General features: G+C 39.9%; 1 protein-coding gene across 1 annotated transcript in view; it reads right to left on the reverse strand.

Moving 5' to 3' along the window:
- Window positions 1-609: 609 nt before the first annotated feature.
- The window catches only part of LAMB4 (laminin subunit beta 4), a 106,716-nt gene continuing 80,243 nt past the window's right edge, over window positions 610-27,082 (reverse strand). The window contains 13 exon segments of the mRNA XM_089917096.1: window positions 610-1,590; window positions 8,898-8,942; window positions 8,945-9,047; window positions 10,362-10,529; window positions 13,081-13,219; window positions 16,169-16,377; window positions 20,106-20,109; window positions 20,594-20,733; window positions 23,729-23,823; window positions 23,826-23,886; window positions 24,861-24,974; window positions 24,976-25,027; window positions 25,029-25,065. Coding sequence (XP_089773222.1) covers window positions 1,451-1,590; window positions 8,898-8,942; window positions 8,945-9,047; window positions 10,362-10,529; window positions 13,081-13,219; window positions 16,169-16,377; window positions 20,106-20,109; window positions 20,594-20,733; window positions 23,729-23,823; window positions 23,826-23,886; window positions 24,861-24,974; window positions 24,976-25,027; window positions 25,029-25,065 — 1,307 coding nt within the window. The 3' untranslated portion in view covers window positions 610-1,450.

The following is a 27,082-nucleotide window of genomic DNA, read 5'->3' on the forward strand; positions in this document are numbered from 1 at the left end:
AGTCATCATCCTAGTGGGAAAGTTGGAGTGTGTTCCACTCTCTACATTGGCGTAAACAATCATGTTTGTGATAGTCGTGTTCTTCGTCTGGTTCATTCTGTGGGCTGTTCGTTGGTGGAAGTTTCCAAAAGTCCAAGTGCTGGATGCATGGAGGATTACAACCATGTGTTTCAAGAGACACTTCTGGGGTGGTCCTTCCCGTAGAAAAGTTTCATCCTATTCTTCAGAATCACCAGGGAAACTGCGATTTTCCTTAGTAACCTACATCTAAAGAAATTCCATATTTATATGGAATCCTAAAGCTCCATTGTTGCATTTTTAAATCCATCTGTTATGAGTGAGTCCTTAATGGAAATGGTTCCAGCTGCTTTTTCTCTTTTATACATCAGTGTTGATGTATATGATTTCTCATTCACAAACGTGAATTGAAACGCTCAAATTCCCTTAAAATAATCCCTCCAAAGGACAGTGTTCACAGTGTGCTCTGTCATACAACATACGTGCAAGAAAAGTTAATATGAAATCACAGATCCATTCTGAAATGAAACAATCTGACCTTTTATACTAAACAATAGCAACATGATTGCTAGTCTTTTAAAAATGAGCAGATCTTACAGCAAAAATGCGTGCAGACAGATTATGAAAAGTAGCTCAATATTTATCTTCTTGTATATTGTTCTAGTGCCATTTGGGAAAAACAGAATCCCTTGGTTGAGAGAATGAATATGTAGGAGAGTGGGTGTAAAAATGAGTTATATTTTGAACTGTATGCATTCTATTCAGAACAGAATAAGAGTTTTACAGACAAAGCAAATCCAGAGAGAAACTACAGAACAGTCTAGTATATCCCATCCATATTTATGCCATCCTAGTATTAGAAATATTGATTTAAATTTGTTTAAATTTATTTTATTGTGGTAAGAACATTTAACGAGATTTACACTCAACGCTTAAGTGTACATTATCATTGACTATATGTATAACATAAGGCAGATCTCTAGAACTTACTCATCTTGCTTAACTGAAACTTTACTCCCATTGATGAGAACTCCCTACTCCCCCCACCCCAGCTGCTAGCAACTTATTTAACACTTAAGTTCACTGGACTGAAATGAGTTTGAATACATACTTATTTGTAGATTTGTACTTGTTATATGTACATATGTCTATATCTATTGTATGTCATATTTAGGCTATGAAAGGAAAGGAAGGCAAAAGGAAAGGTTTCTGAAACCAGAGATGATCCCTTTACTACTCCCTTTCTATTCCATATAAAGTGGCATTGCCTTGGCCAAGCTTCACTCCCCAGCTACACTGGGCAAGGAGAGGGCTCAGGGACAGAGGCAGAAGAGGCTGACCATTTGTGCGTCCCAACTTCAGCACTGCACCTCAGGTTTGCTCATGAGAAGCCAGAAACGAAGGCACAGGTGATTTTGCACTTTAACTCCGCCTAACTGTAGCAGGTAGCATATTTATTTTCTTGCTCAATAATTTCTTTTTTAATGGCAATGACTTGACCTTCCAACTGTTTCAGCTGATCAGCTTTTTCTTGTCTACTTAGATTCAAAGCTTGGATCTTTGTTTCTAAATCTTAAAGAAGAAAATGGAGTAAATGTTTAATTAGGTCCCATTTGTTTATTTTTATTTTCATTACTCTAGGAGGTGGATCAACAGAGATCCTGCTGCGATTTATGTCAGAGTGTTCTGCCTATGTTTTCCTCTAAGAGTTTTATAGTATTCAGTCTTACATTTAGGTCTTTAATCCATTTTGAGTTTATTTTTGTGTATGGTGTTAGAGAATGTTCTAATTTCATTCTTTTACATGTAGCTGTCCAGTTTTCCCAGCACCACTTATTGAAGAGACTCTCTTTTCTCCATTGTATATTCTTGCCTCCTTTGCCACAAATTAGGTGACCATAGATGCGTGGGTTTATCTCTGGAGTTTCTATCCTGTTCCACTGATGTATATTTCTGGTTTTGTACCAGTACCATATTGTTTTGATTACTGTAGCTTTATAGTATAGTCTGAAGTCAGGGAACCTGATTCCTCCAGCTCCATTTCTCTTCCTCAAGATAGCTTTGGCTATTTGGGGTCTTCTGTGTGTCCATACAAATTAAAAATAGAGCTACCATATGATCCAGCAATCCCACTCCCGGGCATATATCCAGAGAAAACCATAATTTGAAAAGATACATGTACCCCAATATTCATTGCAGCACTATTTACAATAGCCAGGACATGGACGCAACCTAAATGTCAATTGATGGACGAATGGATAAAGAAGATGTGGTACATATATATAATGGAATATTATTCAGCCGTAAAAAGAACAAAATAATGCCATTTGCAGCAACGTGGATGGACCTAGAGATTGTCATGCTGAGTCAAGTAAGTCAGACAGAGAAAGACAAATAACATATGACATTGCTTATATGTGGAACTAAAAAATGGTACAAATGAACTTATTTACAAAACAGAAATAGAGTCACAGATGTAGAAAACAAACTTACGGTTACCAAGGGGGGAAGGGGAGAAGGGATACACTGGGAGATTGGGATGGACATACACACACTACTAGGTATAAAATAGATAACTAATAAGGACCTACTGTACAGCACAGGAAACTCTACTCAATACTTTGTAATGACTTACAAGGGAAAAGAATCTACAAAAGAATGGTATATGTATATGTGTAACTGATTCACTTTGCTATACAGCAGAAACTAACATAACATTGTAAATCAACTGTACTCCAATAAAAATTAATTAGAAAAAGAAAGTGGAGTAAATGATATCTATTTGATAGAATCCTCCTGGATACCCATGTTATACCAAACACAGGGATTTATATGTCAATTAAGGACATATTTAGTTTTCTGTTTTGATTCAATGGATAAAGCACTTATTTTCACCAGATTTCTCAAGGTTTTCACCTAAATCAGCAAATTGATATTTTTGTCTAAAGCTAGTTAGAATTCATTAGAAATGAAAAGACAGAGGACAAGCCTTGATTGGATTTGGTGAAGTGCTGTATTTTCAAAGGTTTGTTCTTCCTATATGCACTTTTTTTTAAACATCTTTATTGGAGTATAATTGCTTTACAATGGTGTGTTAGTTTCTGCTTTATAACAAAGTGAATCAGTTATACATACACATATGTTCCCATATCTCTTCCCTCTTGCATCTCCCTCCCTCCCACCCTCCCTATCCCACCCCTCTAGGTGGTCACAAAGCACCAAGCTGATCTCCCTGTGCCATGCGGCTGCTTCCCACTAGCTATCTATTTTACGTTTGGTAGTGTATATATGTCCATGCCACTCTCTCACTTTGTCACAGCTTACTCTTCCCCCTCCCCATATCCTCAAGTCCATTCTCTAGTAGGTCTGTGTCTTTATTCCTGTCTTGCCCCTAGGTTTTTTATGACCATTTCTTTTCTTAGATTCCATATACATGTGTTAGCATACAGTATTTGTTTTACTTTTTCTGACTTACTTCACTCTGTATGACAGACTCTGGGTCCATCCACCTCACTACAAATATCTCAATTTTGTTTCTTTTTTTGGCTGAAAAATATTCCATTGTATATATGTGCCACATCTTCTTTATCCATTCATCTGACGATGGACACTTAGGTTGCTTCCACGTCCTGGCTATTGTAAATAGAGCTGCAATGAACATTTTGGTACATGAGTCTTTTTGAATTATGGTTTTCTCAGGGTATATGCCCAGTGGTGGGATTGCTGGGTCGGATGGTACTTCTATTTTTAGTTTTTTAAAGAACCTCCATACTGTTCCCCATAGTGGCTGTATCAATTTACATTCCCACCGACAGTGCAAGAGCGTTCCCTTTTCTCCACACCCCCTCCAGCATTTATTGTTTCCAGATTTTTTGATGATGGCCATTCTGACTGGTGTGAGATGATACCTCATTGTACTTTTGGTTTGCATTTCTCTAATGATTAATGATGTTGAGCATCCTTTCATGTGTTTGTTGGCAGTCTGTATATCTTCTTTGGAGAAATGTCTATTTAGATCTTCTGCCCATTTTTATATTGGGTTGTTTGTTATTTTGTTATTGAGCTGCTTGTAAATCTTGGAGATTAATCTTTTGTCAGTTGCTTCATTTGCAAATATTTTCTCCCATTCTGAGGGTTGCTTTTCATCTTGTTTGTGGTCTCCTTTGCTGTGCAAAAGCTTTGAAGTTTCATTAGGTCCCATTTGTTTATTTTTGTTTTTATTTCCATTTCTCTAGGAGGTGGATCAAAAAGGATCTCGCGGTGATTTATGTCATAGAGTGTTCTGCCTATGTTCTCCTCTAATAGTTTGATAGTTTCTGGCCTTACATTTAGGTCTTTAATCCATTTTGAACTTATTTTTGTGTATGGTGTTAGGGAGTGAGCTAATCTCATACTTTTAAATGTAGCTGTCCAGTTTTCCCAGCACCATTTATTGAAGAGGCTGTCTTTTCTCCACTGTATATTCTTGCCTCCGTTATCAAAGGTAAGGTGACCATATGTGCATGGGTTTATCTCTGGGCTTTCTATCCTGTAAGGGTTCATCACTTTAGGGCTTCCCAATCTTTCAGGAAACAGACTGAAGACATTTTTTTAAAAGACATGTTCATTTCTTCATTCTTCTCTGCTGATATGGAAGTCCCTGAACAATAAAAGCAAAGTGATGCTTTTCACTCTTATCCATCCATGCATCCATCTATGATTCCATCCATGCATCTATCCATGAATCCATCCATGCATACATCCATGTGTCCATCCATGCATCCATGCGTGCATGCATCCATGCATGCATGCATCCATGCATCCACTCACTTATCCATTCTTCATCCAACAAATACCTGAGAATTATAGTAAACCCTAACCAGGAGCCCACAGAGTAGTGGATGGAAGAGGCACTGAGAGCTATAGTTAAGAGTGTGAAGTGGCCTTTAGAAAAGAAACTGGCCTTAGGTTGAAGTGGAACTTCTAAAGGAAGGAAGGTTAATGTTCCTCTTCACTTGGTCATATCACACCTGGATACTCAGTTGGTTTGGGGTAACTGTCAAACTAGCATGTAGCATGTGTTTAGAGAAACAAGCTAGACTGCTGGAGAAATATGAAATTGTCTTGTGAACAAAAGTTGAATTAACTTTTATGTTTACGTTTCATACAGAGAAAGAAGATTCAGGGCGTGTGCTATAGCTATTTTCAAGTATTTGTGGCCAGAAAAGCAGAGTAAATGTGTTTTTGGTCATCCTGAGGACACAGAATGAAACGAGCAGGTGAAAGCTCCATGAAGGAAGATTTTTGTCTGAATATAGAGAACTTTCTAGTAGTCACAGCAGTTCAAAGACTATGGAGCTGCTTTTGGAAGGTGGTGAGCATTCTATCGCCAGAAACTTTCAAATACGGGCCATTTGGGATTGAACAGGGGAGTCAGCATTGGAAGGGTATCTGTACGAAAAGAAAAATAGATCCTTGGGTTTCTACCGAGGAAGTTAACAAGATCGTGCTGGATACTTTTCATTTGCCCCACCAGATCCTTGACCCATCCTGCTCTGTGTCTTGGAAAGAAAGGCAGCCTCCACAGATGACATCACCTGGCTCCCTGGACCTCTGGCTTTCGTTCACACTTGGCCACTGGCCAGTCCTGAGAAGTGATCAGAGGGTGGCAAGAGCGAGCAGAATGCACCCTTGGTGAGCAGCAGGGTTCTGGCAGTCCTGCCCTCTCTCAAGTCCAGCTCCTGCAGGGCGGCCTCCTCCCTTCTGTCCTCGTGCTCACAGCGCTGCTTCCCAGCACGCACACTCCTCCTTCCCGTGGCTCATTCAGGTCCAGGGATGCTAATGGCTTCTCTGCTGGTCACCCAGGGCCTCCACACCCTTGGTTGATTCCCTTAATTCCTGTTTTTTTTTTTTTTTTCTAGTTCCTTCCACCAAGAAATAGAGTCTATTTACCCTCTCTCCCCAAACCAGGTCCAGCTTTGCAAGTTGTTTTGACCAATAGAAAGTGGAAGAAATGATGTTGCTGGACCTCAATCAAGAGCCTCACGCCTTCTGCCCATTCTTACGGAACCCTGTGACCACCAGGCTCTAAAGCAGCCTGGAATGAAAGACCCTGTGGAGAGAGGCCCAGCATCTCAGCCAAGCCTGGGCCCTGGCAGACCTGCCAGCTGACCCAAAAGACAATGCAGCTGCTTGAGTAACAGCCCAGGAGAGACCTGCACCACCCGGACAACCCACACACACACAGAGCACGCTTGTTGTTCTAAGCCATTACATTGGGGGAACAGTTTGTGATGCAGTAAACAGATAAGTGAGACAACTCTGCTTATAAACACACAATCCAGAATTACATCCAGGTGTGCTTTTTGTTTCTTGCTGGGATGCTGACTGACACAAAGCTCCACGGAGGGACCCTGGCTGCAGACTGGGGCCCACTCCCCACTCTCTCTGCTTTGACCTCGTCAAGTTAAGTCGGGACTCCTTTCTGGAATCCCACGGGCACCTCTTCCTAACCGATAGGAATAGAGCACAGACCTTGTGGTTCAGCCTCTTCTCAAGTGGCAGAGCTGGGAAGATGGCCAAACCACTGTCTTAGTTTCCTATCCTGTTGAATTGTGAAAACAGCCTTATGGTGAGAAGAAAACAAAAGTACTAGAATGCATTACTTTTGACCTGAGAAGCCACCTGACTCAAACTTCTCTTCCAACCTGATTTTAAGAGCTGTGAAAGTTTTAGTCTATGGGGAAAAGTGGAAACAATGTAGACCCTGACATAAAATATAAGACAGAAAAGGTCCTCCCGGTGTTTTTGTTCTCACAGGAAGGACCAAGGTCTGGGAATAATAGAAACTGATTTTTCATGGTATCGCCTATGGAGTGCAAGGTAAAAACAACATTTGTCTTTTTGAATCTTTCCTAGTATTTCCTTTTTAAAATTATTAAGAAGATACTGAAAGTGAAAAAAACTCACTACTTTTTACAACAATTCTGTAAATGTAAAAAGTAGTGTTTTCCTCTTCACGCTCCCTGCCCCCACAGATATCTAATGGTAACAGTTTGGTATGTATTTTTCCTGACTTTGGCCCACACTAATGTTGCATTCTCATTTTTTTCATTTCATAACAATGATATAAACAGTTGTAGGGCCAACGACTCATTTTATAATAAAGTAGCATTTGTAAGTGAGAATTGGTTTTTTTTTTTTTTTTTTTGGCCCCGTCCTGTGGCATGTGGGATCTTAGTTCCCCTACCAGGGATCGAACCCGTGCCCTCTGCATTGGGAGTGCAGAGTCTTAACTGCTGGACTGCCAGGCAAGTCCCTGGGCTATTTTAGTATTTTGACAGTTACTTATATTCGAAATGAATATGGTTAATTTTAAAGTTGTGGGAGACAATAAATACAACTAGAAGTAAAACTAGACCACTTATCATTCAATATTTCTTGATGATTTAGAGGTGGTTCGGGACGTGATGATTGCCCAGAACAATCATGAATATCAGCTGTGGAAAAAACACGCTGATTACCTTTCTGATTGTATGTGTTCTATGTTTGCTATGCTTTTAGTGCATCAAAATTTCCATTTTTTTTCAAGAGTATGTTTCCTTTCTGGATTGCTACCTACAGACCCATGAAAAATGACTTAGCACCCGAGAGTCTAGGTCGTAACTCCAAAAAAGTAACTTGCAGGAGAGGAGAAAATGAGCATCACAGCTTAGGACAGGGTTTCCCAACGTCGGCACTATTGATACTTTGGGCAGAATAATTGTTCATTATCGGGGGATGTCCTGTGCATCACAGGACATTTAGCAACATCCCTGGCCTCCGTCCACTGGGGTGTTAGTTGCACCACTAGTTGTGACGCGCAGAAATGTATTCAGACATTTTTATCCCCAGGGGAGGGGATAAAATCACCCCTGGTTGAGAAGTACCAAGTTAGGACAAGGGCATTTCAAAGTGACCATAGGCAATCTCAGTGTGTTCCAATTAATGCAGACAGAGCTCATCAATACTTGCTGACGTAAAATCAGGCACGAGGCATATTCCGTTACAGTCACAAACCCACCTCCTACTTCTCTCTCCTCGGTGGATGCAGAAGTGGTTAAACTGTGTCAATGATAAATTGAAATTGGTATATGTTCTACCAGAAAGGTGGAGTATTATGATGTTACTGTCAAACTGGGGGAGTGGGTAAAAGGATAGAGAGAACTACCACATGGTCCAGGAATCCCGGATTTGTGTATATATCTGAGAAAACCAAATCTGTATCTCAAAGAGATATCTGTACCCCTGTGTTCACTGTAGCACTATTCACAATAGCCAAGACATGGAAACAACCTGAGCGTCTGTCAATGGATGACTGGATAAGGAAAGTGTGAGAGGCATATATACACACATCAGATATATACACATATATGTACAAATATAATTCATCAGTACAAACAAGGAAATCCTGCCATTTGCAACAACATGAACGAACCTAGAGGACATTACGCTAAATGAAAATAAGCCAGACAGAGAAAGACAAATCTGTATGATATCACTTATATATGCCATCTAAAAACTAAAAAAGTTGAACTCATAGAATGAGTAGAATGGTGGCTGCCAGGGGTTGGGGGATGGGGAAATGGGGGGAGATGTTGGTCAAAGAGTACAAACTTCCAGTTATAAGATGAATGGGTTCTGGGGATCAATCCGATTGTATTGTATATGTGAGTAGATCTGAAGCATTCTCACCACATACACACAAAAAGTAAACATGTGAGGTGGTGGACGTGTTAACTGTGGTAGTCATTTCACAATGTACACGTCCATCAAATCATCACGGGGTACACTTTAAATACATACAATTCTGTTTGTCAATTATACCTCAATAAAGCTGGGAACATCTGAAGAATAGATACCTGTTATTCTTCTTATCTTGTCCTCTGTATCTGCAGCCAGTTTGCTGCATCTCTTAGCTGTTTCATTTTCCCTAAGGTTTCCTTTGTCAGTCCTGGCGCGCTTGTCTTATGCTGAAGAATAGCTTATCGACATTGTAGCTCAACAAGCTCCTGTAACAAAGCAACACTCCCGTCATCAGAAAATATTTATAAAGCGTGCACACGTGCGTGATGTTTGCCTGATAATGTTCATAAAAGGGATAAGCGGCAACCATCATCCAGTCAGTGACGCTTGAGTCACTCTGATATTTCCGACAGGGCTTTTATTTGCATGGTTTGGGTCGTTTTTTTCAGGTTGAAAAGATGCTCAGCTTTAGTTAGTCACAAATAAAATGTTTCTGTTACAAAATATCAAGGCTTTTTTCATGTTAAGTCAATGATTTGTCCTGAACTATGTTAAGGTCAGAGATAACAGAGGACAGAACTGAGCCAGTTCTGCCCGTGACAAACGTTTGGTTCAGTTGGGTCGAACAGCTGCAAGTGCAAGGTGAAGGTCAGAGAGAGTGGTGAAGGTTCAGAAGCAGCAAGGACACAGTATTTGGTTGGCACAAAGGTGAAAGGGGCATGAGGAAGGAAGGGAGGCAGGGAGGCAGGAGGGTATGAAGGGCTCCTCGCGTTTAGAAGAGAAATCTTCAGGGTCAGCCTGAGTGGTTGACAACTTGGAACGTTACACAGATGAATAACCACCAGACCCAGGAATGCACTATGGAAGTGGTAAAGGGTGGGCAGGAATCACCTTTCTCAACCTCTGTTCTACAGAAAATGCCCTCAACTCCCAAGTCAGTGGAAAATGTACCCAGCACATTAGGAATTAAGAGCAAGAGAATACACCAGTTACAAGAACACTTCAACCTCTTTCTTTTGCTTAAGCTGCTATATTAATGTGACCAACCAAAGATTTCCTGCTAAGAAAATGAGTTGATAGCTTCTTTCAGCAACCGAAATGAACAGGCCATTTTCCACAACTGTTTCATGAACTCACTCTGATTTTTGTAACTTGATCTATTCTCTTTGGCAGATGACTTTCACTTCTTTGTTTTGTGATTTAATTAGAGTAAAGGGATCAATCAGATTGTATTGTATATGTGGGCAGATCTGAATACATACAGTATAGACCCATGACATAAATTGTGAATGGTTGGAAGTTTAGGAAAAATTTGCCTAAGATGTCACTAGTAATATGGGATGCGTAGATGGGGCTAAACACTCTTACATAATCTGGCCAAAAACCTGTCTTCTTTGGAGACAGCACTCGACTTACAGGAGCATCTCCATGCCCAGCGGGGTCCCTACAAACATGCACTGCTGAGCATGGGCCAGCACTAAAGGAAATGCTGACAAATGGCACAAAAATCTGGGGTGAAGGGATTATACTTCAAAGAAGCACGGTTGTCTGCTCTTAGTGGCAGGGGTAGGACCAGCGACCTCCTCAAGGCCCCCAGCCTGGCGCTGGGCCGATTCAGCCTGAGCTCCCACACGGACGGCCTCGTCTCTATTCCTTTGCAACTTGGTCTGCAGCCGGGCAAGTCCACCCTCCAGCGCTGACTGTTGCTTTGCTAAATCCAGCTCAGTCTCCCGGGCCTGATTTTCAGCCTGTTGTTGATTGAAAGACCAGGAAGGAGACAGTCTCTCTATGTAACAAACAAGAAAATACATGATGTAATGAGCCCTCTGAAGACAAGCTAGGTGTAAAGGGAAAGGAAATCATTCCTTTGCTTTTTCTGTTCCTTAAAAAAATGTTATAAAAAATATTTCAGACAGACAAGAGGTTCTAGGAGAAGATGTGGCACATATCTGTGTACCCACCAGCTGGCTTAAGAATAAGTATTGCCAGTGAGCCGAGACCCTGGGTGTACCACCATCATCACCCCCTCCCCCACAAAGGTCACCACTACTCTGAATCTAATATTTCTCATTCCATATACTTCTACATGCTTTGAACTCTATCTTATTTGGTATTTCTAACAATATACAGTATTTTCTACTTTTAAACTTTATGCAAGTACATCATCCTGTGTATTTCTGCAGCTTGAATTTTTTAATTCAAAATTATCCTGGTACAGGTCACCTAAGTTAATTTGCATGACTCTTTTTATTCTTATTCTTTATTTTTTTAATTCTTTACTCACTTTTACCAATTGAAAGTGTTCCATTGTTTGAATATACAAAAATTTATTTTTCTATTTTCCGATGGATGCAGGTGGTTTCTAATTTTTTTCTCCCTTATAAACAATAACGAACACCTTATACTTGTTTCTTATTTCGGCGACTATACTTGTCACGTCTAGAAGTCTGACAGGTCATTTGTTATCTCTTGTCTCTTGTTCTTTGGTCAAACTTTCATGCCTTCTTTGATTTTTCTTACCAATAATGGTAATGCCCAAAGTCTCCTGCATTCTGACTCTGTTTACTGTTACAGATGGCCTCTTGCTTAAGGCAATTTGTTTCTTTATTGTGTGTTTTAAGGGAATCCTTTGAGGCTTGGTTTTAAGGTACACTCCTTTGGCAAGGATTTCTTATTGCCTCTGTCAGGCATCTGAGGGCCCTGACAACCCAGGACCACTTTAAATGACATTTCTAGCTTGGTTTACCAGGGCCACCCAGGTAGTACGAATTCTGGCCTCATCTCACCTGAGAGCCAGCTTGTTAATAATTCTTAGTGAAGACTCTCCCCCTCCATGTACAGGCTAATATCTTTACTGCCTCTTCCTCTCTCTGAAATAGTTTAACATTTCCTTGAGGGTTTGCCTTTTGGGGTCTCCTCTCTATGCAGGGGTCTCATCCCCTCCTTGCATGGGCTTCATTTTCTATTACTCATGGCAGCCAGGGAAACCAACAGCTTTAATACACCAGGGACTGACAGCTGCCCTCTGCCTGCCATCAGGTTCATGCTTCATTATCTGTCTCGATCATGTTTTCCGGTCATTATTGGCCTCTGAAGATTTCCTCCATTTTTTACCAGTTCAGCTGTGCATTTTAAAAATTGTTAAAATATCTAACATTTTCAGGTTTTTTTCTACTAGATGGCTCCTTGATATACTGCTCCACCATGCTGTTAGAAATCGAAGCCCCTTCCTAGGCCCTCGGGCATAGGTGGGAGCTTTTCTAGAGCAGGAATCTTGAAGCTTTTTCTGGAAAGGGCCTGCTAGTAAATATTTTACACTTCGTGGTCCATAAAATCTCTATTGCAACTATTCAACTCTGTGCCATTGTAGTGCAAAAGCATCCATGGACAATATGTGGCTGAATTCCAATAAAACGGTGTGACTTTTGATACAACAGTTGGTGGGTCCCTGTGGCCCTTGGGCTGTATTTTGCCAACCCCTGTTCTAGAGTAGATGCCTAGAAGGGGAAAACCTGGAAACCGTCTTTATTTTTTGCTCCTGTATATATGCAACCTCTTCATATCTGAGCTTTTTATTTCCAGGTGCATGACTTCCTGTGCTGGTGCTTTCTGCTTTTCTTTTCAGGATGCATGTACTTAGATATCTAAGACTCCGGGGAAGAACAGAGACTGAGAAGCTTGCAATCTGCTGGGAAGAGGATGTGCTGGAGAGAGATGCATCACAGACTCTCAGTCTAGGTCCTGTTCTGTCCTCCAGCTGCCAGGCTTCCTCTTCTGGATCTATCCCCTGGGTTAAACCGTGGCTTTATTCCTGCCAAACAGTGGATGGAACCCTTTCTTTCAGGTAAGATAGTCTTTCAGTCTTAGGAAACGCTCATGAGATTTCACGCATATTTTGTTATAAAAATCTGGCAACAATTAACTTAATTTCTTTGGTTGGTGAGCTTTCAGAAGTCCATTACTTTCCCTGGTATCAGAAGGGATAAATACTGCCCTCACATCTACCATTAATTAGCTGCGAGACGTTAGGTAAGTGACTTAACCTCCGCGAGTCTTAGTTTCTTCATCTACAAGCTGATGGCAACAACACCTGCTTTGTCCCCCAGGCTTGGTCAACAGTGAGATGAAATAATGCTGGGATAACTCTGTAGAACTCTGTTAATTAAACGCATGATACTATCATAATCTTATTTATCATCATAATAATTCCATCAGACAGGTAAGATGAGATATAAAAACTGTGCTGTCTTCACACTGAAAGTCTATTTCAGGTTAGTTTCAAGGAAGATAGAGAAATACCTGCAGTGCGTTCTTTTTTATTTTTGTTATCTGGGCAGTCAGCTGTGTGATGGTAGAATCTGCCCGTACTTGAGTGATTTGAACTTGTTGCAACTTATTCAACATTTTGTCGAGATTTAATAGAACATTTGCTGCTTTTCTAAGATATTAACATATCAGATTAAATAAATATACAATTATTCATTTATTTCACCTTGAGAGTTCATTCGACTCAACAAAAACTTTACTGAATTATTCATAAAGTCAACTGAAATCACTCTTAAGCGAGGCAAAGTGCTGAAGTCTTCCTCTTGAGACATAGGTACATTTAGATGCCAGTAAAAGCACATACATATGCATGCATAGATACAGATTTTGCCAGATATGGAAATCAAGGATACAGGTCTCGTTTCTTCTTAACTTGTCATAAGCAGAGAGGTTTGGGGGATAAAACTGCCAAGCTGGGAACAACAAAAAACTATCTTCGGCCAATTCCAGTTTTCTGATTTCTCAAACTTAAGTAACGCTCTTGAAATCCTGATTGGAGTAGGGGGCGGGGTAGTCAAGAGGCTCCAGAGGGAGCAAAAGAGAACGAAAGGCCCTGCGTTTTCAGGCTGTGTTTATTCAGGTTTATTTAAGCTTCGCTGACATTCCAGCTGCCCAGAGGCCCAGTCAGAGGTTACCATCACAAGCTTTCCAGGTGATAGTCTATTTTACAGAAGTGAGCACACCTCAAGTCAACATTCACCAGACACTTAGGTCTGTGGGCTCAGAGGCACCTTTGCAAGAAGGTACAAAGTCACGGAACTAGATCTTAGCAGAGGCATCATTAGAAATGCTTGTGTGAGAGCAAAAATAGCTAAATGGCAAAACAACCCCTTCCCCATCCAACCCAGCCTCTCCCCTTCCAGTGATAATCTTTCTCTCCGTTGAAGAGAAAAAAAAAACAAAACACACAACTTTTTTTTTTTAAGAGCAGTTTAAGTTCACAGCACAATTGAGAGGAAGGTGCAGGGATTTCCCACACACTCCCTGCCCTCACACATGCATAACCTGCCCAATTATCAACATCCTGCACCAGAGGGTCCATTTGTTACAAATGATGAACCTATACTGACACATCGTAAACACCCAAAGTCCACAGTTTACATTAGGGCTCACTCTTGGTGTTGTCCATTCTATGGGTCTGGACAAACATATAAATGACATGTATTTATCATTATAGTATCAAACTGAGTATTTCCACTGTCCTAAAATTCCTGTGCTTGCCTATTCATCCTTCCCCTCAACCCCTGCAACCACTGATCTTTTTTTACTGTGTCTCCATAGTTTTGCCTTTTCCAGAATGTCCTATAGTTGGAATCATACAGTATATTGCTCTCCCTTTCTATACTTTTTTTTCTCTACAATTACAATGAGGGTTCTGGAGGCTTTCCTTCTCATAACTCACCCCTCCCCCATATCTTTTTACTGAATTCTTTTTTTCCTTTAGATTTTCAATGTACTGCTCATTATAGTAAATTTAGAAAGTACCCCAATAAAAGAAGAAAGAAGAAAAAAATATCAGGGAGGGAAAATTTACCAGTAATCCTACCACCTGTTAAGATATTGGCACATGCTAGCATTTTTGTCCTACCAGTTTTTTTCTTTTCATGATTGAGATCCTCTTCTACGTATAATCTGTTATATTCTTTTTTTTTTTATGAAGATTTTTTTAAACATCTTTATTGGGGTATAATTGCTTTACAATGGTGTGTTAGTTTCTGCTTTATAACAAAGTGAATCAGTTATACATATACATATGTTCCCATATCTCTTCCCTCTTGCGTCTCCCTCCCTCCCACCCTCCCTATCCCACTCCTCCAGGCAGTCACAAAGCACCGAGCTGATATCCCTGTGCTCTTTTTACAAGCATTAACATTACACTGTAAGAATCTCTGCATGTTACTAAAAATCCTTCGTCAACATCATTTTTAATTGCTGCATGACTGTGTCCAGTTGCTTAATCTTCCTAGTTTGAAATATTAAAACCAGAAGGGGCTGGGCTTTCAGTGGAGTCTGATGCACTTCACTTGTAGAGGTGGATGATGAGACAGCGAAGGCAGCTCAGGTATCAACTCTGCTTCTGGGGGTCCAAAAATGGTGATGGGTGTTGATGATGGTACCATCATCCACTGACCCTATGACCTGGATTCACAGCACCCCATGATCATAAAAACATCAAGGTGGCTTTTCCTCTTTGCTTGGCTAAGTCGACAAGGGCAAAAGGAAGCAAGAGTTGGTTGACTTTGTGTACCGTATGTATCATTCTACTCCTGTATTACTCCTGGGGCACTAGTGTTCATTTCTTCTCTGTCTCACCGTCATATTTTTAATGTGATATACTTTCTTTAATCTAGATTTTCGAAGTACTGATATTGTAGTAAATACAGAAAGAAACAAAAGTAGGTATGCAAGACGTAGAGAATGGACTTGAGGACACAGGGAGGGGGAAGGGTAAGCTGGGACGAAGTGAGAGAGTGACATGCACATACAGACACTACCAAATGTAAAATAGATAGCTAGTGGGAAGCAGCCACATAGCACAGGGAGATCAGCTCGGTGCTTTGTGACCACCTAGAGGGGTGGGAGGGAGACATAAGAGGGAGGAGGTATGGGGATATACGTATATGTATAGCTGATTCACTTTGTAATAGAGCAGAAACTAACACACCATTGTAAAGCAATTATACTCCAATAAAGACTTTTTAAAAAATAAATAGGTATGCAAGAAAGGAAGAATACACAGACAGTCCCAGCACTTGTTAAGATATTGGCATATAATTAATACATGGCATTTATTGGTGTATATTGGTATAAGGAGATAACAGACACTGGAAGGGCATTCAGAGACTAAGGAAAATGGGAAACAAGCATCTCTGCACAATGCCTCCCAGCTTCCCAGCTTTCTGGGGCACCTCCACAGACAGCTTAGCCCTCATTTTGGGCAACGAACTATCAGAGGGTAATTTCATTTGAACGTTATAGCTCCTTAGGCAAATATTTTTCAGATGGCCTTTTGGCAGATGGCCTGTTAAGAGAAGGAGGAGAATATTAATACTGTACTTACTAAGCTGCTTTTGCCTTCACCAAAACCTTTCGGGCTCCATCTGCTGCTGTATGTAGCCTGTTCTCCTCTGTCCTGTAGTCCTCACAGAGTTGCAAAAGTTTCCGTATTTTGTCAAATTCATGGGTCAGATTTTGCGATGTTACTGGTAGGTGGATGTCAAGTACACGATTTGCAACCCTCTCTATGTCCTCTGGAGGCGCGTTATCCTCCTAAATAAGAAGATGGGTTTTGGGTAATTGTGTCTCCTTATCATTCTACCTTGTAAATATCACCACAATGAATTCTAAGTTAATTTGCATTTGATGATGTGTCCCTAGAATACAGGGATTATTGTATATGTCTCACAGATGCTTCTTCGTCCTCAATTTTCCCTTCTCTCTGAAAGAAATGCTGCTCATGTAAAGCTGAATTCATTCAATGCTTGTTGGAAAAACGAAAAATGACAGATTTGGAATACTGCGTGTGCTACAAAATGTCCTCACAAGAACTGCTTACTATAAGTACAGATTCAAAAGCAATTAAAATGTTTAGATGTCATTAAGATTCAAACACAATGGCAAACTATTATATATAGGATGGATAAACAACAAGGTCCTACTGTATAGCACAGGGAACTATCTTCAATACCCTGTGATAAACCGTAATGGAAAATATAAAAAAGAATGTACATATGTATAACTGAATCACTTAGCTATATAGCAGAAATTAACAACATTATAAATCAACTATACTTCAATTTAAAAAAAGAGACTCGGGCTTCCCTGGTGGCGCAGTGGTTAAGAGTCCGCCTGCCGATGCAGGGAACGCGGGTTCGCGCCCCCGTCCGGGAAGATCCCACATGCCGTGGAGCGGCTGGGCCCGTGAGCCATGGCCGCTGAGCCTGCGCGTCCGGAGCCTGTACTTCGCAACGGGAGAGGCCGCAACAGTGAGAGGCCCGCGTACCGCAATAAAAAAAAAAAAAAAAGAAAAGAAAAAAGAGATTCAAATACCATGAATGAGACAATGGGGAAGCACTGGGTTTGGACTCAACAAAACTCTACTCTAATCCTCCATGACATTAAAAAGGCTCACAGTTTTTGCTCACCAGCATAATTGGGCAATTATAACTGATGCTGCTGCTCAAGGGCCTATTTTGAGAAGGGGATGCAACAAAACAGAGTAATTTACAGTATGATTAACGTACTATAAAGAAACTTTTAGGGAACTCCCTGGTGGTCCAGTGGTTGGCACTCTGTGCTTCCCTGGCAGGGGTCATGGGTTCGATCTCTGATTGGGGAACTAGGAGCCCGCATGCCGCCAAGTGCAGCCCGGGGACGGGGGCGGGGGGGAAGAAACCTTTAAATACATCTATGTCCTGCTTTTCAGAAGAATAAAATTGGCCCCCTTTGAGAACTAAAGTGCGTAAGATGGACTCTCGGTATGTGGGGTAATAGCTCTTTGTCTCTCTCTGGCTCCTTATCGAGGCACAGATGCTGACTGCCACGGGGGAAGTTAGAGATGAATCAGACACAGATCTGATCCTCAAGGGGTTCACCACCAAGTGGGGAATTATAAGTCACTTTAGATGATTACTGGTCCCTTAAGAACAGAAGTGATAAACATAAGCCAGAATGATGTGGGGTTCAGAGGCAGGAGAAAATACTTCAGGAAGAACTTCAAGACAGCATTTAAACTCGGTCTTGGAGGCCCGCACAGATTACATTTGTGGACACGTGCAGTGAGAAGAGGGGTAAGGGCATTCTCTGCCGAGGCCAAGCTCAGGGTGGAACAGGTAACAGTGCGTGGATCACTCCCGGCTGGCCAGTGGGGGGTGGGGGGGTCTAAAATAGTAACTAAAAAAGCAAAAAAGTGTCTAAAAAAGTTAAAAAAAAAAAAAAAAGGAGTGGAAGTTCAGGAAGGCTGGGAGCAGATCACACAGGCCCCTAAATGTGAGGCTAAGGAAACTGGACTTCATTCAAGAGACAATGTGGGGACTTCCCTGGTGGTTCGGTGGTTAAGACTCCACGCTCCCAATGCAGGAGGGCCGCGGTTCGATCCCTGGTCAGGAAACTAGATTCCGCATGCGTGCCGCAACTAAAACCCGGCATAGCTAAATAAATAAGTAAATAAATATTTTTTTAAAAAAAAAGGACAATGGGAGGCCTGGATAGCTTTTAGTATTTGAGTGACATGACCCCAGTATACATCTTCTTTGCACTCATTTCTGCCTTAGCTATTCTTGTTTAATATATAAAAGGAATATTTAACTTCCTTTTTTTTTGGCCACACCCTGCGGCTTGTGGGCTCTTAGTTCCCCGACCAGGGATTGAACCCAGGCCCTGGCAGTGAAAGCACAGAGTCCTAACCACTGGACTGCCAGGGAAGTCCCAAAAGGAATATTTTACTTCCTATAATGTTTTTGAAAAAAATGTGATGAGAATTTTTCATGAATAAGTTAACACCATATTTTAAACAGAATCACGGAGTTGGCTCTTTCTAGAAATAGTAACTTTGTTAAAAAAAAGTTCTAATAAAAAGTGAATTGAATTTAACCCCGTATTCAGTCATGAAACATTTCTTGGCATTTATTGTGAGGTTAAAAATTCATATTCAAGTGATTATAAATTCACTTTCAGGAGAAGTGACACATAATTCTGTTAATAAGGAATTCAGACTGTAAGGAAAATATTAAGATGGTAAAAGAAGAGCTGAATAGTGTGGCCACCATAAATGTAATGATCATTTTATTTGGGCTTTATAGACAAGAAAAACAAAAGAACTGGGTGGGTGAAGGGCACTGCTTCCTGGTGACCAAGAGTCTTGGACCCTGACCAAGAAAGTTCTTCTTATGGAATAGGATTTTTCTTGATGTCTAGTCTAATTTTTATTGTAATAATCTGAGTCTTTTTCCCCTAATTCCTTAGGCTAATTAAAGTGACATTTTCATTAGAAACTTATTTAGTAGCAATGAGAACTAGTATAGGAGTAGGCTCTGTGACCGTTGCTGGAACTGAGGACGCTGTGGCAGCTCTGATTTCGTTTTAGTTTTGGCGTCTGAATTGACTTGTATCTGCAGAAAGAGCTACCGTGTTCCTCACACAGTTCCTGGATTTGTGTCTAGTTAATATCAGTCCGTCTAGCTCGCTCACTGAAAACTTGCTTTTGAACAAACAAAATGTCCAGTTGACTGATCCCACACCCAATCATTTTTACTGCTTATTTTGGTCATTTTTACTGATCATTTTTACTGATCATTTTTACTATTTTTTTCTAATTTTGAAAATCAGGACTAAAGCTGCTAATACAATTTCTAGAAACAGTGAGATGGAAAGAATACTTGGCCACAGGGGTCTCTTACAAATAAACAGGTTTAATAAAGTGATTGCAAAGATTGTAACCGACATCCCAACTGTCTATTAATTCATGTGGAGAATATTAAATTATTGAATTTGGAAGATGGCTATAGGAAAGAAAGCCTCCTCAGATCAATTCCACGTAGTGTTGTACCCAAACGACATTATTTACCGAGAGCGAGATTTCCCATCAATTTCCAGCTGTACTATTTGATTTTTATCTTTAACTAATAGTTCTCTGGAGTTTAAAACAAACCTCTCCGAAAATAAGGCACAATGAAGGACACTAAGTTCAGAATTATAATTAATAATAATAATGAATCCAATAGTTCACCCTTTGGTCACAGAAAGCCAACATGAGTCTTGGAAAACAGTCAATAATAGTTATCTAAAATAACCAATATTTTAGACGCCACCTCACTTCAGTATTTGATATACTAACCAACAGCTGGCGTACCTTGATCTCACACACTCCATCAGCAGAGAAAGTTGTGGAATCTGACAGGGTCTTCATGTTAGATTTTCCTTGTTTTAAAAAAAATAACTTTAAAGACCAAGTTCACTTCTTTGGAATTCTAACTAAATTCTAGGATTTATTACTAAACTAATCTTACACAGAGAGCCATATTTTTTTTGATACAGAGTTAATATTTTGGAATTGTTTCCATGAAGAAATTTAAAATCAAGGAGTATATCATGTTTCTGATTTAGCCATGTCATTTTCAGTTAACGTAATTTGGAGTTGGTTGTGATGTTTGAGTATAAATTAAAAAAGGAAGAAAAAGGAGGAGGACGGGGAGAGAGAAGAAGAGGAAGAGTGTGGGAGGGACAGAAACTAGTCCTAATATTTTTTTTTTTAATTTTTTTTTGTGGTACGCGGGCCTCTCACTGCTGTGGCCTCTCCCGTTGCAGAGCACAGGCTCTGGACGTGCAGGCTCAGTGGCCATGGCTCACGGGTCCAGCCGCTCCACGGCATGTGGCATCCTCCCGGACCAGGGCATGAACCCGTGTCCCCTGCATCGGCAGGCGGACTCTCAACCACTGCGCCACCAGGGAAGCCCCAGTCCTAATATTAAAAAAAAAATTACCTAACAAGAACATTTTCAGTTTCTTGATTAAAAGACTCATTTTTTCTTCTTCAGATACACTTTGATTTTTCATATTCCTCAGTTTCTCACTTAGCTGTAAGGCATTGTTTTTGGAGACTTCTGCCAGTTTACTTATATTTTTGATCTGGAATAAGAAAAAAACGAGGCAAACATAACAATTAGGCACATTCTGTGACGTTTCCTTACTTAGCTGGACCAAATAGAGGTCACTAAAAATATAACAGAAGTCTACATGATTAAACAATAGATTCATGTTAAAGGACTCTTTTAAAAGTTGATATTATCTGTTTTCATTAACACATTTTCTTAATAATGTGAACTTATCTCTTAAAACATTATTAGTGATCAAAATTGTTATTTGAAAACAATTATTGGTGTAGGACTAATGACTTCGTGATACAAATCGAAAACACAAATTCTGTTTTAATGACATGTCAGCATTCTATCATATCAGCAAATGTCACAGAACTTACAGTGATCATTATGTTTAGTAAGTTGAGAACATATTCTTTAATACAAGTTAAAATATTAAGTTTAAATAATAAGTTTAATATAAGTTAAAATACTCTTTTAAACATTCTTCTGATTCAGATAATGTACTTTCTTTGAGAGTAAAAAGAAAGCATTCTTCCTTTTAATAAACGAGTTTGAACTCAGAGCAGGCTACAAAGATAAAATTCCAGATACTGTGTACACTTGGTGGAGGAATGACAGAACTAAAATGTTTACAACCTAGAAGTGCAAATTCTTAACTGTGTGCTTTGAGAAAGGTCACGGACTTTTTCTTGGGATTCCAACAAATGAGAGAAAGAGAAAAAACAAAGAGAAATAGGACAATATCATCCGCAAGTTGAGCTGTATTCAACGAATCAACTGTGACAGAAGCAAGGCTAATTAGGATCAAACATAGTTAAGGAAAAAAGAAAATCTCACTTTATTTCCCCACAAAAATAGGCAGCCTAATTTAAGCCACACAGATTTTGTGGAAAAGGATTTAATGGTAGTCATTGGCAAATGATGAAACAAAAAGAAATATTTACATGATTAAAAATATGTAATTTAAGTTTCTGGAGTTGTTCCTTAATTCTCTAGAACTTTTTAAACTTTAAAATGGATAACAGTTGCTAAGAAAGATCTTAAAACTTCTCATCACAAGAAACAAAATGTAACTATGTGTGGTGATGAATGTTAACTAAATTTATTGTGCTAATCATTTTGCAATACATACATATATCAAATCATTATGTTGTATACCTAAAACTAATACAACGTTCTATGTCAATTATATTTCAATAAAAAAATAAAAGGGAGAAGCAGTGAGTAAGAATGCATAGAAGTAAGATGAGAATTCCAGAAATAAATACTCTGGACAGGAAGCACCAAATTATACACATGAAATCTCAGTGTACATTAGTTGATGCCATATTCAGAAAGAAAGATTGCTAAATTACTTCACTCTTAAAACATCTCTCTGCAATCCATCCTCTGTCATGACTCCTGAGAATTCTCTCATAATCTCTTCTGGCATGTTTCCCCCTTCTAATCAAGAGGAAAATAGCACATCATTTTATCAACATGACAACCCCCATCCTTTTCCAGTTCTCCATTTATGTGCTGATTAAGCCAGATTCTGCTATTATACACTTCAGGGGTTATCTTTTAAAAGTAATAGCTTAACACGGGGCTTATTTAAATGGTGTGAGATTTCTGGTTTTTGAGAAGGGGCAATATAGTAGTTTAAAATTACATTAAACCATTAAGGATTGTTTTAACCACAGGGATGCAGGACCAGGATTTGCGTTTGTTCACTGCTGTATTCCCAGCATCTAGATAAATGCCCAGCACGCAGCAGGTACTCAATGAATATTTGTTAAAGCAATGAAGAATAACATACAAGTGAAAAACTAGGTGGCAATATAGAATTATGACTATGTAAAAAAAATTTTTCAACATTTAGGATGTGTGGGGATGTTCTCTAACTTAATCAGAGACTCGCTCTGGAACTTGGATCCGGAGCCTGTGGAGCAAGCACGTAGGACCAGCCGGGGTTCGGATGCATGGAGGCGAGGCTCACGGAGCAAACTGGTGCTCTGCGTGTGCGCATGTGCAGGAGTGTGTCTCATCGCTGTGGTTCTCACCCCATTCCCAAGGCTGGCTCTCTATTCTCCTCTCACTTCTGAGACCCAGATGTCTTCCTTTTTGGTGAGGGGTTGGTTTCTGTTGCTTGAAAACAACAATGCTAACTGATATAATATTTACCTTATATTGGTAAAAAATTCAGCTCTTTTTTCTTCATCAAAGGCTCTATGTATACTGCCCCCCCCAAAAAAAAGCAAACTAGGGAGCACATCATCATATTGTTTTTTAAGCTGAACACAATGTATTCACAAAACACCTAAAATTGTATTCATCCTTTCCAGATAAATATAATGTATTCACCAAAAAACCCTAAAGAAAGATAGGTAATTAAAAATTATCCTCATTTATTAATATGACCAGAAAAGTAAATGAAACCATTTAAAATTATTAGAGATTCCATTATCAGGTACTTGAATATTAAAACAACTTTATCGTGTCTATCAACATAGGAACGAGTTCAAGGCATTAAGAGTATATTCCCCTTAAAATATTTTCTAATATTAAATTAAATTCTAACATCAAAATTTGTCTATTTAGTAGAATTTCAAACATGCCCTTGAATTTATGAAAAATATTCTTTACTTTGACAGCTCTATAGTTTGAAACCTTCAAGGCTAGGAGTTTACACATTTCTGTGCAGTGTTTGCTATAAAGGAAACCTATCCACACAAGTCTGTATATGTCCTACAAACATATACTTTGAGGTTTTTCTCTTCTTTCTCACCATATACACGCATACACACTATACATATATATGAGAAAATATATGAGAAAATATATCAATATTCACAGCTACTTCTAAATCACCATTCATATCCACATCTATATTTTTATTCTATATTGTCAGGCACAAGAACACCTAACATCTAGAATCTACCCTTATTACTTAGAAGTTAAATGGAAATTTAAAAAATTTCAAATAGTTTGCTTTTCTAATTGCTATTAATTTTACAAATAAAGCATGAGAAGACATCGTTTACCTGATTTTTCAACCCTTGAACTTGGCTGTTCAAATTGCGAATCACGAACTCTGCTTCCTGAGCTTTGTGGAGGGTGTTCCTCGAGAGGGTCAGGAGCCGGGACAGCTCGGGCCACCACAGGACAAGAGCACACAGGGCATGTTCCCTCCTCCATACACCTGACAGGAGAAAGTATCTATGTTAAAAAGCAACTTGTTGGGGCTTCCCTGGTGGTGCAGTGGTTAAGAATCCATCTGTCAGCAGTGCAGGGGACACAGGTTCGATCCCTGGTCCGGGAAGATCCCACATGCCACGGAGCAACTAAGCCCGTGTGCCACAACTACTGAGCCTGTGCTCTAGAGCCCGTGAGCCACAACTACTGAAGCCCGCGTGCCACAACTACTGAAGCTCGTGCACCTAGAGCCCGAGCTCTGCAACAAGAGAAGCCACGCAATGAGAAGCCCATGCACTGCAACGAAGAGTAGCCCCTGCTCGCCACGACTAGAGAAGGCCCGCATGCAACAATGAAGACCCAATGCAGGCGAAAATTTTTTTAAAATTAAAAAGAAAAAGCAGCTTGTTGGCAGAGCTTTTTCTGACATCCTCCAGGCTCACCAAGGCAAGACACTGCTCTATTCATATGTGTTTCTTCAATAGTTGCTCACACTTAGTACATGGATATGACTGATTAAGTATTTCCTAGTTAAGTGAATAAATATCTAACTTATTTGTTATCAGCATTTGGGCCAATCAATGTCGCTTTTACACTTATAGTTTTGGGGGAAATAGTCACATGTCTAGCATTTCCATGTTAATTTCATTTTTTTTAAAAAATAAAAAGTACCTTTTACTTATGAGGCAGGAGAAGTAAATGTCCATAATCTGTACCAGTTGAGAAAAAGTAAATAGCATAAGATAATAAAATCAAGCCACAATCTTTACTCTTTGATTTTTCTCAAACTTTAAGAAATAAAAAATAAAATATAAATATTTATATTATTTTCAGATTAAATATATATTATTTATAGATACTTTCTACACTTATAAAATATAAATAAAAAAATAAAATGTAAGACAGGGAAATACAATCGAAGAGGTCTGTATATCAAGTAGAAACCACAAACACTTTGACTATACTGTCATGAATATTTACCTTTTCATGCAATGTTTGAATATCTGGTATCTGGATCTGCTTTAATTTCTCCAATGACAAGTTTTCTTTTGAGGTTAGTGTATCTAAGATGGTAAGTAAGTCATTCCTGTTTTTTTTCAGAGTTATCTATGATGGAAGTAGTTTCATTAGTTTTCTTTTCAGCAGATAGAGCTCTGGTAATACTTCCTGATGCTCTTTGAGGAATCTACATCAACACAAATTGAGGTAAGATAAATTTTGTGAAAACAAATGATATTATACATGGGTTATCGAGATAATCATTCCCCAATTTGACTAGACTGTCTTGGTCTCAATGATCAATACAAAAATTCAACATCCTCTCCCTTGAATTTGCACTTAACAGGGAAGTAAAGAGTAAGGAATTGGGCTTCCCCGGTGGCGCAGTGGTTGAGAGTCCACCTGCCGATGCAGGGGACACGGGTTCGTGTCCCGGTCCGGGAAGATCCCACATGCCATGGAGCGGCTGGGCCTGTGAGCCATGGCCGCTGAGCCTGTGCATCCAGAGCCTGTGCTCCGCAACGGGCCACAGCAGTGAGAGGCCCACGTACCGCAAAAAAAATAAATAAATAAAATAAATAAAGAGTAAGGAATTTGTTCTCATTCCTAATCTGGAAGAAGGTGCCCACTGAAAGAACTGAAAATCTGTCAGCAGTCACCCAAGACAGGCAGAAGAAAGCAAAAGTGCCCCTATGCTGATTTTCTCAAACTTGCAGATGTCGCATCATAGATATACATGTAATAGCTACAGAGCACTGAGGCTTAAGTTTGCAGACATGCGTTTGATTGCTGGCTTCTCCCTTTACTGTCTGGGTATGGCCTCGAGCAAATCTGTTAAGTCTCTTAGATTGTGTTTCCTTATCTGTGAACTGGTGATGATCATTTGTGGAGATTAAGTGAGATGATATAAAGACCCTCTGTGAAGTGTTCCCCAAATGTAAGGTATTAACTTTGACCACCCATATGAATCTAATATGATGAAACAACTAAGTTCACCTCACTGTATAGAGCAGGAGTTGACAAAGTCATTCTACAAAAGGCCAGAGAATACATGTTTTAGGCTTACCTGCCATCACATTGCTGTCACAACTACTCAGCACTGCCACTGTAGAGTGACAGTAGCCACAGACACCACATAAATAAATAGGCGAGGTGGTGGTCCCCTAATGAAACTTCATTTACAAAACCAGGCTGTGGGTAGCATTTGCGGGCAGACTGTAGTTTGCTGACCTCTGATGTTGAGGCTGACGACAACAGCTAACGCGCTGAGTGCTTTCTATACACCTGGCCTTCTCATCAGTTCTCATCCTTGATCTCCACAAAACACTGTCAAGCTGGTTAGCACGACCACCACCGGTTTTACCAGTGAGAAAAGGAGGCTCTGATGATAGCAAGGTCTCACTGACAGTATGATGTGAAGCCAGGATTTGAAGCCAGGTAGTTGGACTCTAGAACCTGTGTTCTTAAACACTTCTCTGTATTTTCCATATTGTAATGAAAACACAAGTCCCTGATAGTAATGAGGGATGTTTTAATGTAAATGAGAGTATCTTAGGGCTTTAAACTCTTCTAGGAACCAAAGGCCCAGGGTTCTGATCTTTACTCTTATGTAGTCATAATCCAGGCATGACAACCACACTTTATCTTTTCAACATTCCTGGTTTTTACACTAACGGACTCACTATATTGTGATTTTCATTTATTATGAACCGCCTACCCCCGCCCCCCCCCATCTCACACACACACAAACGAACAAAAAGCCATGTTTCTATTGCTTGGAATGATTTTCTGCCTTGATTTATCTGGCAAATTTATCTTTATTCTGAGAGGCCTTTTCTAATAGACCCAGGAAGAACTCCATTCTCTCTACTCTGCTCCCGAAGTAGCTTGAAAATGTTCTGATAGAGTCTTTTCATTGTTTGGGCATTGTTTATACGTCTGTCTTCCCCCCACAAGACTGGGATGACTTAAGGGTGAGACTTACTGCCCGTCTCTGCTGTTCAGCACAGTGTCAGGCATCGACAAAAAGCCCAGTAATTGCTGTTGGACTGCAAGTTTGAGAGAATCAGCGTGGGGCAGTTTTGCTCTCTTCTACCTGGCCTGGGTGACTGCTGACGGATTTTCAGTTCCTTCAGTGGGCACCTTCTTCCAGATTAGGAATCGGAACAAATTCCTTACTCTTTATGTAGCATTTATTGAGCGTC

The sequence above is a fragment of the Delphinapterus leucas genome, chromosome 9 (genome assembly GCF_059928025.1).
Source record: "Delphinapterus leucas isolate spDelLeu-1000000601 "Yukka" chromosome 9, BTC_Dleu_Yukka2, whole genome shotgun sequence".
Taxonomy (NCBI): Eukaryota; Metazoa; Chordata; class Mammalia; order Artiodactyla; family Monodontidae; genus Delphinapterus; species Delphinapterus leucas.